Source organism: Arvicola amphibius, chromosome 7 (assembly GCF_903992535.2).
Source record: "Arvicola amphibius chromosome 7, mArvAmp1.2, whole genome shotgun sequence".
Taxonomy (NCBI): domain Eukaryota; kingdom Metazoa; phylum Chordata; class Mammalia; order Rodentia; family Cricetidae; genus Arvicola; species Arvicola amphibius.
The window spans coordinates 77,909,857-77,922,651 of record NC_052053.1 but is presented as its reverse complement, the minus strand read 5'-3'; the positions used below and the strand labels follow the sequence as shown (position 1 = coordinate 77,922,651).

The window sequence follows — 12,795 nt, the reverse complement described above, 5'->3', positions numbered from 1 at the left end:
GTTGCACCTTAGATAATTAAATAATTGTCACACCTCATGTATTCCTCCACCTTGCTGTCTGAGATAGGGTCTTGCTATGTAGTCCAGGCTGGCCGTGAACTCTGGCTCATCCAGCCTCTGCTTCCTGAGTATAGATCGTAATACACTCTTTAAAAAGAACTTTCTTTTCTCTTTACTTCCTGTTTTTGCATTTTGTTTTATACATGAAATATATATATTATATAATATATGTATATATTATATATATATATAATATATATGAGTGCTGCTGGCATATGAACATTATTTTGCAACCAACAAATCTCCAGGACTTGTTTGTTTGTTTGTTTTGATTTTTAGGGACAGTGTTTCCCTGTATAGTTTTGGAGCCTGTCCTGGAACTCACTCTGTAGACCAGGCTGTCCTTGAACTCACAGAGATCTGCCTGCCTCTGCTTCCCAAGTGCTGGGATTAAAGGCATGTGCCAATCTCCAGGACTTTTAACAGTTGCCCGTCTCTCTGTCCCCAGCTCCTACTAACCATTTCTATGACACTGACTACTGTAGATGTCTAAGTGAGTGCCTACAGCGTTTGTCTCTTGTGATGACATCATGTCCCCAAGCTTTCTCCGAGGTGTAGCATGCATTAGCATCTCCCTGTAAAGCCTGAGTAACAACCCATTGTGTGGATAGACATTTTGTCGCTCCATCTGTCTGCTGATAGACACTTGAGCTGTATACCTTTGCTCCCTTTACTCACATGTTACAGTCAACTTCTTGTTTCCTAAGTCATAGATTCAACCAGAATTGACATCATGTCTAAAAACATTAGCTCCTAAATAAGATGTGAATGGGATGCTGATCTCTGGGACTAAGAAAGATGGGGGAGCTGTCCAGGAGATCAGGCAATGGTTTCGATGTTCTATTTTCTTGTACCTAATGAAGGCAAATCTTTGCTCAGCCACCGCAGAACACCTCTCAGTAGCACGGATATAAGTGCTGGTGCAGGCTTTTCTCTTGGCCAGCATGAGTTGGGGTAGAACAGGCTGATCCACCTTTGCTGACTTAAACCAAGCTGTTTCTTTATGGCCCCTCACCTGGCCACTCTGTATCTATTGCAGGAGCCCACAGACAGCCTTGAAGATAGCCTCCTTTCTTCCAAGCAGAGTTCATTATAGGGCATGAGGGAGAGGAGGAGGAGAACCCAGCAGCCAAGCATGGAGAGAATCCAGGCACCCATACGGCGCCCTCAGAAAATGCTGGTAGGTGAACTTGGCTGATTGGAGTAAGGGGTGTACACTTTCTGGTTGGAAAAGTCCAATGTTGCTTCTTTAGTGTAGATTGTTCAGGATGAAGCATTTCCTACCATGTTAGGAAGGAATGCCAACCCCCAAGTGTCTTCCTGGCTCCAGAATCTTGTTACGAGCAGAAACCCATCCTGGTATATAGAGACCTAATGTGAAGCTTACATAGTGCTCTAAGTTCTCTGTGCAGAAAAAACTGAGAATGGCTGCGGTGGAGGATGCTAACAGTCTCAATAGCCACTTGGGGCATGTAGTCAAAGTCAAATGTATAGAGGCAACAAAACTTGTGTCCACACAGCATCTGCATCTTGGGAGGTTGGCCAAGAACCTAAACAGATGCACCTTGCCTAGCTGTGTTCCATGGCTGGTCATCCCTTGTGGTTGGAAGGATAGCTTCTTTATAATTTCCTTAAAGGCTATTGGTGTGTGAACTGAGGACCCCAAGATGGCAGACCAATTGGGGAATCATTCCTTACCTCCTCACGCTCAGACAGAGTTAAGATGTTCCCTCATGAATGGGAAAGCCTCGTCCCTCGATCTGAACGGAGATGCTATGTGGCTTGTTATGGACCTGAGACAGATTTGGGCCGCCTTTAAGAATTTCTACTTCTACTATCTTAAACTGTCTTGTTCCTGGAAGTGCCACTCTGGAATCAGGAAACATGGGCTTTATTTGGTGAATGGCAACCATTCTAAGGGGACTCTCTTCTGTGGTTCATGATATCACTAAAAGAATCCTTGCTCTAACTAACTGCTTCTACACAGATGGATGCTATAAATGGTTAATAGACTGACTCTTTGACTCACATTAACTCTATTGAAAACTAAGCTGGAAGGAGGTGATGTGTTCACTGGTTCTGTGTAGTAAAGGCTCCGTGTTCCTTCCTCTGTAACTTCCTCCATCAGGATGGGAATTGGTGAGAAAATGAAGGCAAATGAATGAAGCTCTCCATTCAGCTTCCACTAGAGTGCCTGCCTGTCCTATGTTCTCTCTCTCTCTCTCTCTCTCTCTCTCTCTCTCTCTCTCTCTCTCTCTCTCTCTCTCTCTCTTTCTCATCTTCAAAAATGAAAAACCAAAGCCCAGGGAGGCCAAGTGACTTGCCTATGGTCCAGTGACTTATGTAATTCATTTATTACATACACTCGATATGTATTCAAAAAACCGAAAAAGACCGTAGCCTCTACCTCAGATTCTGTAGTGGACAGGGCCAGAGAATTAGGAAATCAGACACTGTAGGGTTAGTAGAGGCAGGAGCTGGAACCCAGACCTCCTGGTTTCTTAGAAGCAATGACCTTGGTTGCAGCTGCTGACACAGCTGGAGTTGTGTTTCTGTTGAGCTTTATACCTAAGGGAAGCAAAGACTTCATTCAGGATCTAATAATTTATGCTCTTTCTGTGGAAACAGTTTTATTTCATAGCACACAACTCTAGTAATTATCACTTCTTTTTGTTATTTTTGAGATAGATGTACACCATGTACCCCAGGTTTGGTTTTGAATTTGCATTAATTCTCCTGCCTCGGCCTTCTAGTTCATTGGTTCTAGGACACAGCACCTCCTTCTCTGTAAGTGCCCAGGCTCTGATATAAAATGGTATAGTAATCATTCATAACTTATACTTGTCCTCCCATTTATTTTAAACTGTCCTCAGATGACTTATAATGCTTAAGTTTGTTTTGCAATACTGAACCTAGGGCCTTGTGCCTGCAAGGCAAAGTGCACTATCATTGAGTTACTCTAAAGCCCGTGTTGTTTACAAAATAATGGCATAAAAACATCTGTGTGCATTCAGAGCAGAAGCAGCCCGGCTCTCCAGTGAGCCTCACTTCGCTGAGTCTGCATATGTAGACGCTGTGGTTACAGAGGCCTCTTCTGTTCTTCCTTACGAAGTTCGTCAAATTCTACTTTTTAAAACATTTGCCTCCCCTGGGTCCTGCTTCGAGGCTCCTGTTACAGTCTCAGCCTCAGCCTGATTTCCTCCTTTTGTCTTTTGCCTCCTTGTGAGATGCCGTTGTAAGCTCACTCCAAAAACCAAAAACAAACCAACTTACTCCTGAGTATGTCTGTAATGCTTGCATGTTCTGAGGCAGGAGGATCATGGATTCTGAGTTGTTCTGGAGTACATTGTGAGATTCTTATATAAAAGCCCAAAACCAAAATGGACGAAACAGAATAATGTGTGTCTCCTGTAATATTTTCCTAGACCAATGTTCCCTGCCACTCAGAAACTGGTACTGCCTGTGCCCTGTGGCCATCAGTGGTGGTCCTGGGCTCCTGCTCAGGGAACCTTGGTGCTGCACGAATGGGCTCAGCAATTTCCACATCCTTTTCGTGTTTCCTCTTTCTGCATTTTGCAGGAAGGATTTCTCGTAGACACAACTATGTCTACCGCCAAAGCTGTATGTTCACTTTCACATCAACCATAACAGAGCTGGGTGCTGATAACAATGTATAAAGTGCCTTTGAGTAGAAGATCATCACGAAACTCGCTGATGTATCAGCCAAGAGATTTGGCTGTCATTGTCGCTGATGCTAGGAATTGCCACAACTTACAGTGGCACATTATTTGGCCCATCTTGCAGGGGTTTTTAAAAATACATAATATTTTTATTAACTCTGAAAATTTCTTACCATGTATTTTGATCACATTCATCCCTCCCCTCTATAACTCTTCCCAAACCCATCCCCAACCTCCCCATTGCTCCAACTTTTTTTTTTTACTATCCCATAGACTCCAGTTTGTGCAGGGCATGTACTCGTGTGTGAGACCATCTACTGGGCAGGACAGACCACAGTCTTCCAGAAAACTGACTCTTCCTCCTGCCCAAAGCCATCAAATGTCAAAAGCTTCTTAGCTAGGGGTGAGGGTCTTGAGAACCCCTCCTCCCTCTATGCTATACTATTCCACTAGTTTTGGTATCTGGCTAACCTGGTAACTCGAGCTTGCCAGTATGAACACTGTAGTGTTGCCTTGTTGTAGCTGCAGAGATTAGAGAACCTCCCAGGAAGAGACATCCAGGAGCAGTGTTTACATTTGGAAACCATCATCTGTTTCAAAGGCCTTGTTTGCCAGTCTGTAGCATAAACTCTCCTTAGGAGCTCATCAACCTGCACCTCTCTCTTCCATACCTTCCTGTCTCCTTTTAATTATGAGGTCCCTTCACCCACAGGAGCACAGGCGGAGTCTGGGGTGGTTCAGGCAGTCAAAGACACTGGGCTAACATGGAAGCTCTGCCACGAAAAATGGAGGCTGAGAGTCTTTGATTTAGAAGGTTTCCTCTATTTCCTCATAGAAGGGCACATGCTAATGCTCTCTCTCTCTCTCTCTCTCTCTCTCTCTCTCTCTCTCTCTCTCTCTCTCTCTCTCTCTCTCTCTCTCCCCTCTTTCCCCTCTCTCTCTCTCTCTGGGTTTTGCTATGTTTAGTTCTGACTGTCCTGGTACTCACTATGAAGACCAGGCTAAATTTGAACTCACAGAGATCTACCTGCCTCTGCCTCCCAAATGCTGGGATTTAAAGGCGCGATCTACCACACCAAGTGGGCACATGATAATATTAAAAAAACCAAGTGAAAAGCATCTACAAACATGTAATGCATTCTCTACCCTTTTCCCCCTCTCTGGTTCCCTGATCCTGGTGAACTCATGAATGATGGGAGGGAAGAAGCTGAGCTAATCTTTGTGTAATTGTGTTTTCATAGCAATAAAGAACGACACGGAAAGAAAATTTTGCTACCAACAGCTTCCAGTAACGCTGAGACTAATATATACCATTTTCCAGGTAGATTTTTCTGAAATATTTGAATATTTGGTTTGGCTTTGGAACTATTTGTTGTTTTGGAAAACGCAGTGACTATGTGTTCTTTGCATAGGAAATGGCTAAGTTTGAAGAGCCAGACATTCTTTTTAATATGCTCAGTTGCTTAAAGATTCTCTGTCTGCACGGAGAATGTTTATACTCTGCGAGGAAAGACCATCCTCAGTTTTTAGCCTACATCCAGGACCACATGTTGATCGCAAGGTACGTGCTGGTCACATTTTTGTTCACGTTTTGGGTTTCAGTTTTAAGAACCAAAGCGAGAGTAAGACTTACTCTATTTTATTTGATCTTTCTCTCCCAGAACAATAATTTGATAAAGAAACTCACTTACTTCCTAGTTTTGTTTGTTAGTTTTTTTCTTTAAGGGGGTATTTCTAGACAGGTTTTTCCACGTAGCCCTGGCTGTCCTGGAACTGGCTCTGCCTTAGACCAGGCTGACCTTGAACTCAGAGATCCACCTACCTCTGCCTCCCGAGCACTGGGATTAAAGGTGTGCGCCACCAACCACTAGGCTTGTTTTTGTTTTAGCAGGAACGGTCTCACTGTGTATCCCTGGCTAGCCTATAACTCATTAGATCAGGGTGGCCTTGGACTCAGAGACCCCTTGCTTTTGTCTCCTGGGGCACCACACTCAGCTCTGCTTCCCTGTATTTTGTCTCAGTATGCCAGCAGGAGGACAGCAATGTATGCTTATTAGATTCTGCTGGGCCAGACAGGTAAACTAAGGATCGTTCTATGATGTTCAATTGTTGGCTGAATTATGAATATAGTAGACCCTAGAAAAATGCCAGTGGCGGATAATGCTGCTAAGTGTGATTTTTGTAAGATAATAATCTTACTCAAAATGCTGGCAGATACTGAACCCTCTGGGTGCCATTAGCCTTGCTTTCAAGAGATAGAGGCATTTTGAGAATAATAATAAAATAGTGCCCTAGGTTTATGGTGCTTTCTTTCTGAGAACCTTCAAATAACTATTATAGACTTCCTGGAGACAAGCCAGAAAAAGATCATTTTGTAAGTAGGAGGCTAGTCTGATCCTTAAAAAGGCTTCTTCATGCATTGCAACAAAACCAGCTGAGGCTCTGCCCTTACTTATTTCTCATTTATTTATTCATTCAATGAATATAATGACTTATTTTATTTTTATTTATCGTAATACTATTATTCTAGTGCTTTGGGGAATTTTTTAGTCTAGTCTGAGAAGGAATGAATGATAAATATAAAGGGTGACAGATATTTTATTGTTTAGTTTTGTGTACCTTTGGGTTCAGGAGAATGGCTCAGAGGATAAAGAACATGCTTTGTAAGCATGGGAGCCTGATTGTGGATTCCCAACATCCACACAAAAGCCAGGCATGGCATTTATAACCCCAGCATTCTACAAGGCAGAGACAAGCCAGACTTGTAGGCTTGCTATCCAGTCAGTCTAGCTAAAACCATGAAGTGCAGGTACACCGAGAAACCTTGTCTCAAGAAGGAAAGCAGCAGAGGAAAACACTAAAGGACAACCTCTGGCCTCCACTCTTGGGCACGTGTACTTACACACACACACACACACACACACACACACACACACACACACACTCGCTCACCTAAACCATAAATCGGTCTATGTTGGGGGCTGAAGGAAGGGGCAGCTTGATAGCAATCCCCGAATGATAAATAAGGGTAGGATCTTGGGTAAACTAATACATATTTTTATTCTGTGATCACACAAGTCACAAATAATCCAGTGTCATGTGGTAAGTGGCTGATCTGCATAGGTCACAGGTAGACAAGCACCATCTGCATCAGTGATCGGGACAGGGCTCGGCAGCAGATACATCTGCATCAGCATTAAGGGACTCAATTGTAATAGAAATGGAATAAAGTTAGGACATTTTTAGAAAGCAGGAATGTCGAGGACAAAGAGGTGGTAGAGTTGCTTGAAAAGGGGGGGGGGCAAGAAATGGGAAACACTAGTGAGGTGATAGCAGGTGGCATTTTCTAAGATGTGCTTTCAGGGGATTAAGGGAAGTAGCTGGAGAGGCAGGCCAGGGCCCAAGGGTGAGAGTCTTGAAGAAAGCGTCTCTCTTTGGTGATAGATGGAGACCCACAAAAAGAAGTGACAACTGACAGAGTCAGCGCTGGGCTTTAGCTGAAGAGTGTGAAGAAGAGAGACTCTGTGAACAGGCTTCCAGGACCCAAGGCCCGTAGAGGTGCAGCACAGAGCGCCTTGTCTCAAAGGAAAAGAGGCAGGCAGGGGAGTGGATGCCCAAGACTTGAGTGTTGACAAAGGAAGTCTGCGTAGATCGTGGGGAGGATTAGCAGAAAAGAGCCCAAAGAAGAGAATTGTGGAGCCAAGCGTTAGAGCTCCGGCAGGCAGAGTGGAAATAAGAATGAAGGGCATGATGGAGAAGAGAAGGCATTCTGAGCGGAAGGAGAAATTTAGAAGTAAAGAAAAAATGCATGTTAAGGGGAGTTTAATAGAAGATTTAAATCTCAAGGAGAGTAAGTGTAGCCAGCTTCTCCAGAGAGGCAAGATAGAGCCTGGGTTGGGAGCCCTGGGAACATGGAAGAAAGAGTACAACAGCCAACAGTAGGGAAGCAATAGGAATCAATCAAGAAGAACTGCCACTTCAGAGCCCTGCTGAAGGCAGCTAACCTGCTTTTGGTGGTGGTTTCAGCATTCAGATTTGTTTTTGTTTAATGCTGAGGGGCACAGAAGTGGAGGCAATGGTCACTGGGTGTCCTCAATTGTGTCCCTCCTTCTCTTTCCCCACCCTTCTGTCACTTAGCCTGGTGCCAGCTTGTAGAGCAAACTAAACGTTGGTGTCTTACTAGTGAGGTGGGTGCCTGGCAGCTCTTGATTGACATTGTCCTCCAATCATGAAGGTTTTGAAGGAGAGACAGACCCCAGGCTCCCAGAGTTCACACCGCGACCTGGAAAAGGGTCCTGAAAGCCTTCAGTTCGGGTCATATGCCTGCTTGCTTGTAGGGTGACCCTCAGTTTAGGACAGTGAAGTGCTTTGTTAAACCTGCTGCGTGCTCGTCCTTACGGTGGGGAGAAAAGGGAGCCCTTGGGTGACAGTCCTGACAGTTTCCCTAGGGCTGTTGGGAGCAGACACGCAGTTATTCTTTGTCATTCGAAGAGGGGAAAGTCTGCTGGGCAGAAAAACAAACAATGAAGCTTTCTAGTTATTCACATAAGAAATATTTTTTTTGGCTTTTAGAGACAGGTGGGAACCACTTGCCATATTATCATCTTAATATAGTTGTTAATTTTCTATATTATTTAGTTCATTTATATAGCTAAATATATATATGGAATTAAAATTTTATTAATTTTTTAATATTGTTACATAAAAGTAATTTCAGAAAATATTAACAGATCTAAACATAAATGTTTGTTGGAGGATTCTAGTCTTGTGGACGAAGCGCTTTCACCCAGACCTTACCATAAGCTAAGACCGTGGTTCTCAACCTTCCTAATGCCGTGACCCTCTAATACAGTTCCTCAGGTTGTGACCCCCAACCATAAATTATTTTCCTTTCTACTTCATAACTGCTACTTTGCTACTGTTATGAACCATAATGTAAGTATCTGTGTTTCCGATACTTAGGTGACCCCTGTGAAAGGCTCATTCGACCCCAAAGCAGTGGAGACCCACAGGTTGAATGTCACTGAGTTAAGAGAGTAGCCTCTTTGCTTCTGCAAAGGTGGTGATGATGTAATGCCTTTGCTGTTCCTTGATTTCCCAGCCTGTGGAGAGTCGTCAAGTCTGAGTTCTCTCAGCTGTCCTCATTGGCAGTCCCTCTCCTTCTTCACGCTCTGTCACTTCCTCATGGTGCTGACATATTCTGGACAATCATAAACGGCAACTTCAACAGCAAAGACTGGAAGATGAGGTTTGAAGCAGGTACTTCTATATATGTAAAAAGTCCTCTGGGTCGTAAGATAAATCAGATGTTCAGTTTTGAAATTTGTTTTTCGGTCTTTATCGTTGATAGTTAAAATCACCATGTAGGAGCCCCAAGTTACCATTTTTCTTGTGGGGGTCAGTTCTTCTGAGGCCTAACTAGACGTCAACACACGGCCAGCGAGATGGCTCAATGGCTGGTAAAGGCACTGGCCTCCAAGGCCGAAGGCCCGAGTTTAGTCCTCTGGAGCCGTATGGTAGGAGGAGAGGACCAATCCCTACAGTTTTTTTCTGAGCTCCTCACATGGCCTGTGTCACATGCATGACACACCTACAAGTAAATAAATATTTTTTGAAATATGTTAATATATACTTATACCTTTTATCCTTTGTGTTTTATATTGCAGTGGAAAAAGTAGCTGTCATTTGTAGGTTTTTGGATATTCACTCAGTGACCAAAAACCACCTGCTGAAGTACTCACTGGCACACGCCTTCTGCTGCTTCCTGACAGCTGTGGAGGATGTCAACCCTGCAGTTGCCACCAGAGCAGGTCTCCTGCTTGATACCATAAAGAGGCCAGCACTGCAGGTGACGGGGGATGTGTCTTATCAGCCCTACAGACTGTCAGTCCCACCAGCTCACTGGCTTTGCTATGGTCTTGTTTAGCCATGCTCTGTCAAAATACCACAAGCAGAGTAGCTTATAAAATCACAGAAATTTATGTAACGTAACTCTGGAGTCTGGGAGGCCCACGATCAAGGTACTTGTGGACTCAGTGTCTGGTGAGGGCCACTTTCTTGTTCATAGACGATGCCTTTAGCTATGCCTGGGCCTTTGTTTAAGGACATGAGTTCTATTTGTGAGAATCCTGTCCACATGGCTTTGTCTTTTCTCAAAAACTCACCTTCTAATATTGCAAAGGGGTTGAGTTTCAGCATAATGGACGTTTTAGGGGAGTGGACAGAAATATCGAGACTACAGCACCATGCAAAGGCATGGTATTGGTGTCGGTAGTAGCAGAGATCTCTGTGTGATCAAATGTACGCTTGTTATGTTATAATGAAAACAAGAAGAGATCTGTTTTACCCCCAACTCTCCCTCCCTGTACAGTGGGAAAAACACCCCAGGACCATATCTTATTAACAGTAACTTGTTTTATTTTCTGATACAACTTTTTAAAATCTTTTTTTCCCACACGCTGATGAAATTGGTGGGCAGCTGTAATTGTTGTGTGTGGGGGCAAGGGTGGGCACATTTTTGAAACAGGCTGGTTCATTTTGTGCTGTTCAGTTGGCCTCTGGCCTGGAGCTGCTGATGGATGCTGGATGCTAAGGGGGATGGAAGTGAAGCCCAGTAAGGCTAGCATGCCACCAGATGAAACGTCGTGAATCAAAACCAAGGAGTAGGTGACCTGGAGAGGGCTGCACATCTGTCTTATGTGAAACCTTCCGCTGTAATAAGAAAGCCAGCCTCAGAGACATAAGAGGACGTAGCAGAGGGCACATTAGTGCCTACTCTTTTTCTACATTGATACTGGTTTGAATTTTATTGTTCTTATCAAAACTAATAGTAATGGCAAGAGTTAGCATTTGCCAGACAAGTACTGCGTTGCCAGGATGTGGAGTAGAAGTTCCCATCATGCATTACCATAGCCCTCAGAATAGCTTTTTGTAGGTTCCCATTGTTACATTTGGGGAAGCTGGAGGTTGGAAAGGCAACGTCACATTTTCAGAGTCACGGTCCTAAGACAGACTTCACTCTGACTCGTAAAAAGCCAAGCTCTCCTTCCTCCCCCTTCCTTTTCTCTCTGTATAAAAAGTTTTCATCTGTTATAATACCAAACAAGAAGAAAGCCACCTGTTTGGACCTGGGAAAATGCAGGGCTGTGCTGCCCAAGCATACTGTGCCTATGAAACTCAGTTGTCCTCGAGATGGTCCTTCCCAGTTGACTTTCCAGGCAGTGGCTCAGGGCTACTCATTAACTGATAGTAGAATGGGGGAATGGGATGGCTGGATAAGTCATATTTTTAAATATGAAAGCGTTCAAAAGAAATTTTCGTAGACTAGAGAAATAGATGTTCCATCCTGTCGTAAGTTAGGGTTCTGTTGCTGTGAGAATACACGGTTACCAACTCTGACAAAGAAAACACTTCACTGGGGCTGGCGTATGTCCAGAGGCTTAGTCTGTTATCGTCATGGCAGGACGCAGGTAGACATGGTGCTGGAGAGGTAGCTGAGAGCTCTACACCCCGGTCCTTAGGCAGCAGGAAGGCACAGTGAGACACTAGGCCTAGACTGAGCTTCTGAAACCTTAAAGTCCACCCCTAGTGACACACTTCCTCCAACAAGACCACACCTACTCTAGTGAGGCCACACCCACTCCAGCGAGGCCACACCTCCCAACAGTGCCCGTCCCTATGAGCCTAGGGGGCCATTTTTATTAAACTATCACACATCTATTTCCCCCTTTAAATGTTTTAAATGTGTTTTCTGCTTTTATTCCAAGAAAACAATGGCTTTCTTTTTGTTATTTTACAAGCACGCAATTTAGGATTGTAAGGAAATTTAATGACTATCTTCTCACATGTCCTAAAATGAAGCTTAGGGGGATAGTGAGGTGGCTCAGTAGGTATGGGTGCTTGAGGCACAAGTCTGATGACCTGAGTTCAGTTCCCTGAACTTACCACTCTAGGAGAGAATGGGCTTCAAAAATTGTCCTCTGGCCTCCACATGTCCTTGGTGTATGCATGCATATTCATACTTGTGTGCATGCACACACACGCAATAACAGAATAAAATACAGTGGTGAAAAGTATGCTTCTCAGTGAACGCTACAGATAATTGAAAAGAGAAGCACTGGTATTCGGGATAAGAGGATGTTATTTAATGTTTAGAAAATAAGTGGCATACTTTTAGTTCATGGTTCTGGATCAAGTTGAAGAGGTATTCTGAAACCAGGAAAAACTTTCCTATGCATTTTCCCCCCAATACTTGTGACCAGAAAGATTGCAATTGAATAATTTTGCTTTGGGAAACATTGCTTTGTTCCATCGGCTGCCTGGCGTATGTTCTTTGACGACTCTTAGATTTGTCTGATCCCTCTTTTCCAGGGTCTCTGTCTCTGCCTTGACTTCCAGTTTGACACTGTGGTTAAAGACCGCCCCACCATCCTGAGCAAGCTTTTACTCTTGCATTTCCTTAAGCAAGATATCCCTGCTTTGAGCTGGGAGTTCTTTGTCAACAGATTCGAGACACTTTCTTTAGAAGCTCAGCTGCATTTGGATTGTAACAAAGAATTTCCTTTTCCTACAAGTAAGTAAGACAAAAGACTTAATGTAGACAGTCCTGGTTTCCCCCTTTTATCTTTTCTGGCTAGATAAGTAGAAGACGCTTGGTCTGTAGCTTGTTCCCCACATGAAAGAGTGAAAGAGGAGGAATTGACTTTATGTACTCAGTTCATCAACTTTTAAGTGGTTATGATGCTAACCTGTAGATTTAAACGTATTGTTTAAACGCTAGTCTCAGATCTGAATTTTCCTCCCTTTCTGGAGGATACATAGTAACTGCCTGTGACTGTTTTCTTAACGTGTTACCCAGTTGTTATGTTGATAATATCTGTGAACAATTTTGTGAGATATACTTGCACTGTGCAAACTCCCATCTGCTTATTATTCAGTTGCTAAGAAAAATATAACAAAATTAGATAATCAATCCTCATGAATTAAACAGAAAAATGGTAGTCTTGATAGAGAGCAGTCATGATTTTTTTTTTTTTTTTTTTTTTTACTGTAAGAC

At 43.5% G+C, this 12,795-nt stretch overlaps 1 protein-coding gene across 1 annotated transcript in view; it reads left to right on the top strand.

Moving 5' to 3' along the window:
• The window catches only part of Unc79 (unc-79 homolog, NALCN channel complex subunit), a 192,166-nt gene that overhangs the window by 77,880 nt on the left and 101,491 nt on the right, over positions 1-12,795 (top strand). The window contains 7 exon segments of the mRNA XM_038337440.1: positions 1,100-1,139; positions 1,142-1,240; positions 4,982-5,061; positions 5,153-5,301; positions 8,842-8,999; positions 9,407-9,588; positions 12,111-12,312. Coding sequence (XP_038193368.1) covers positions 1,100-1,139; positions 1,142-1,240; positions 4,982-5,061; positions 5,153-5,301; positions 8,842-8,999; positions 9,407-9,588; positions 12,111-12,312 — 910 coding nt within the window.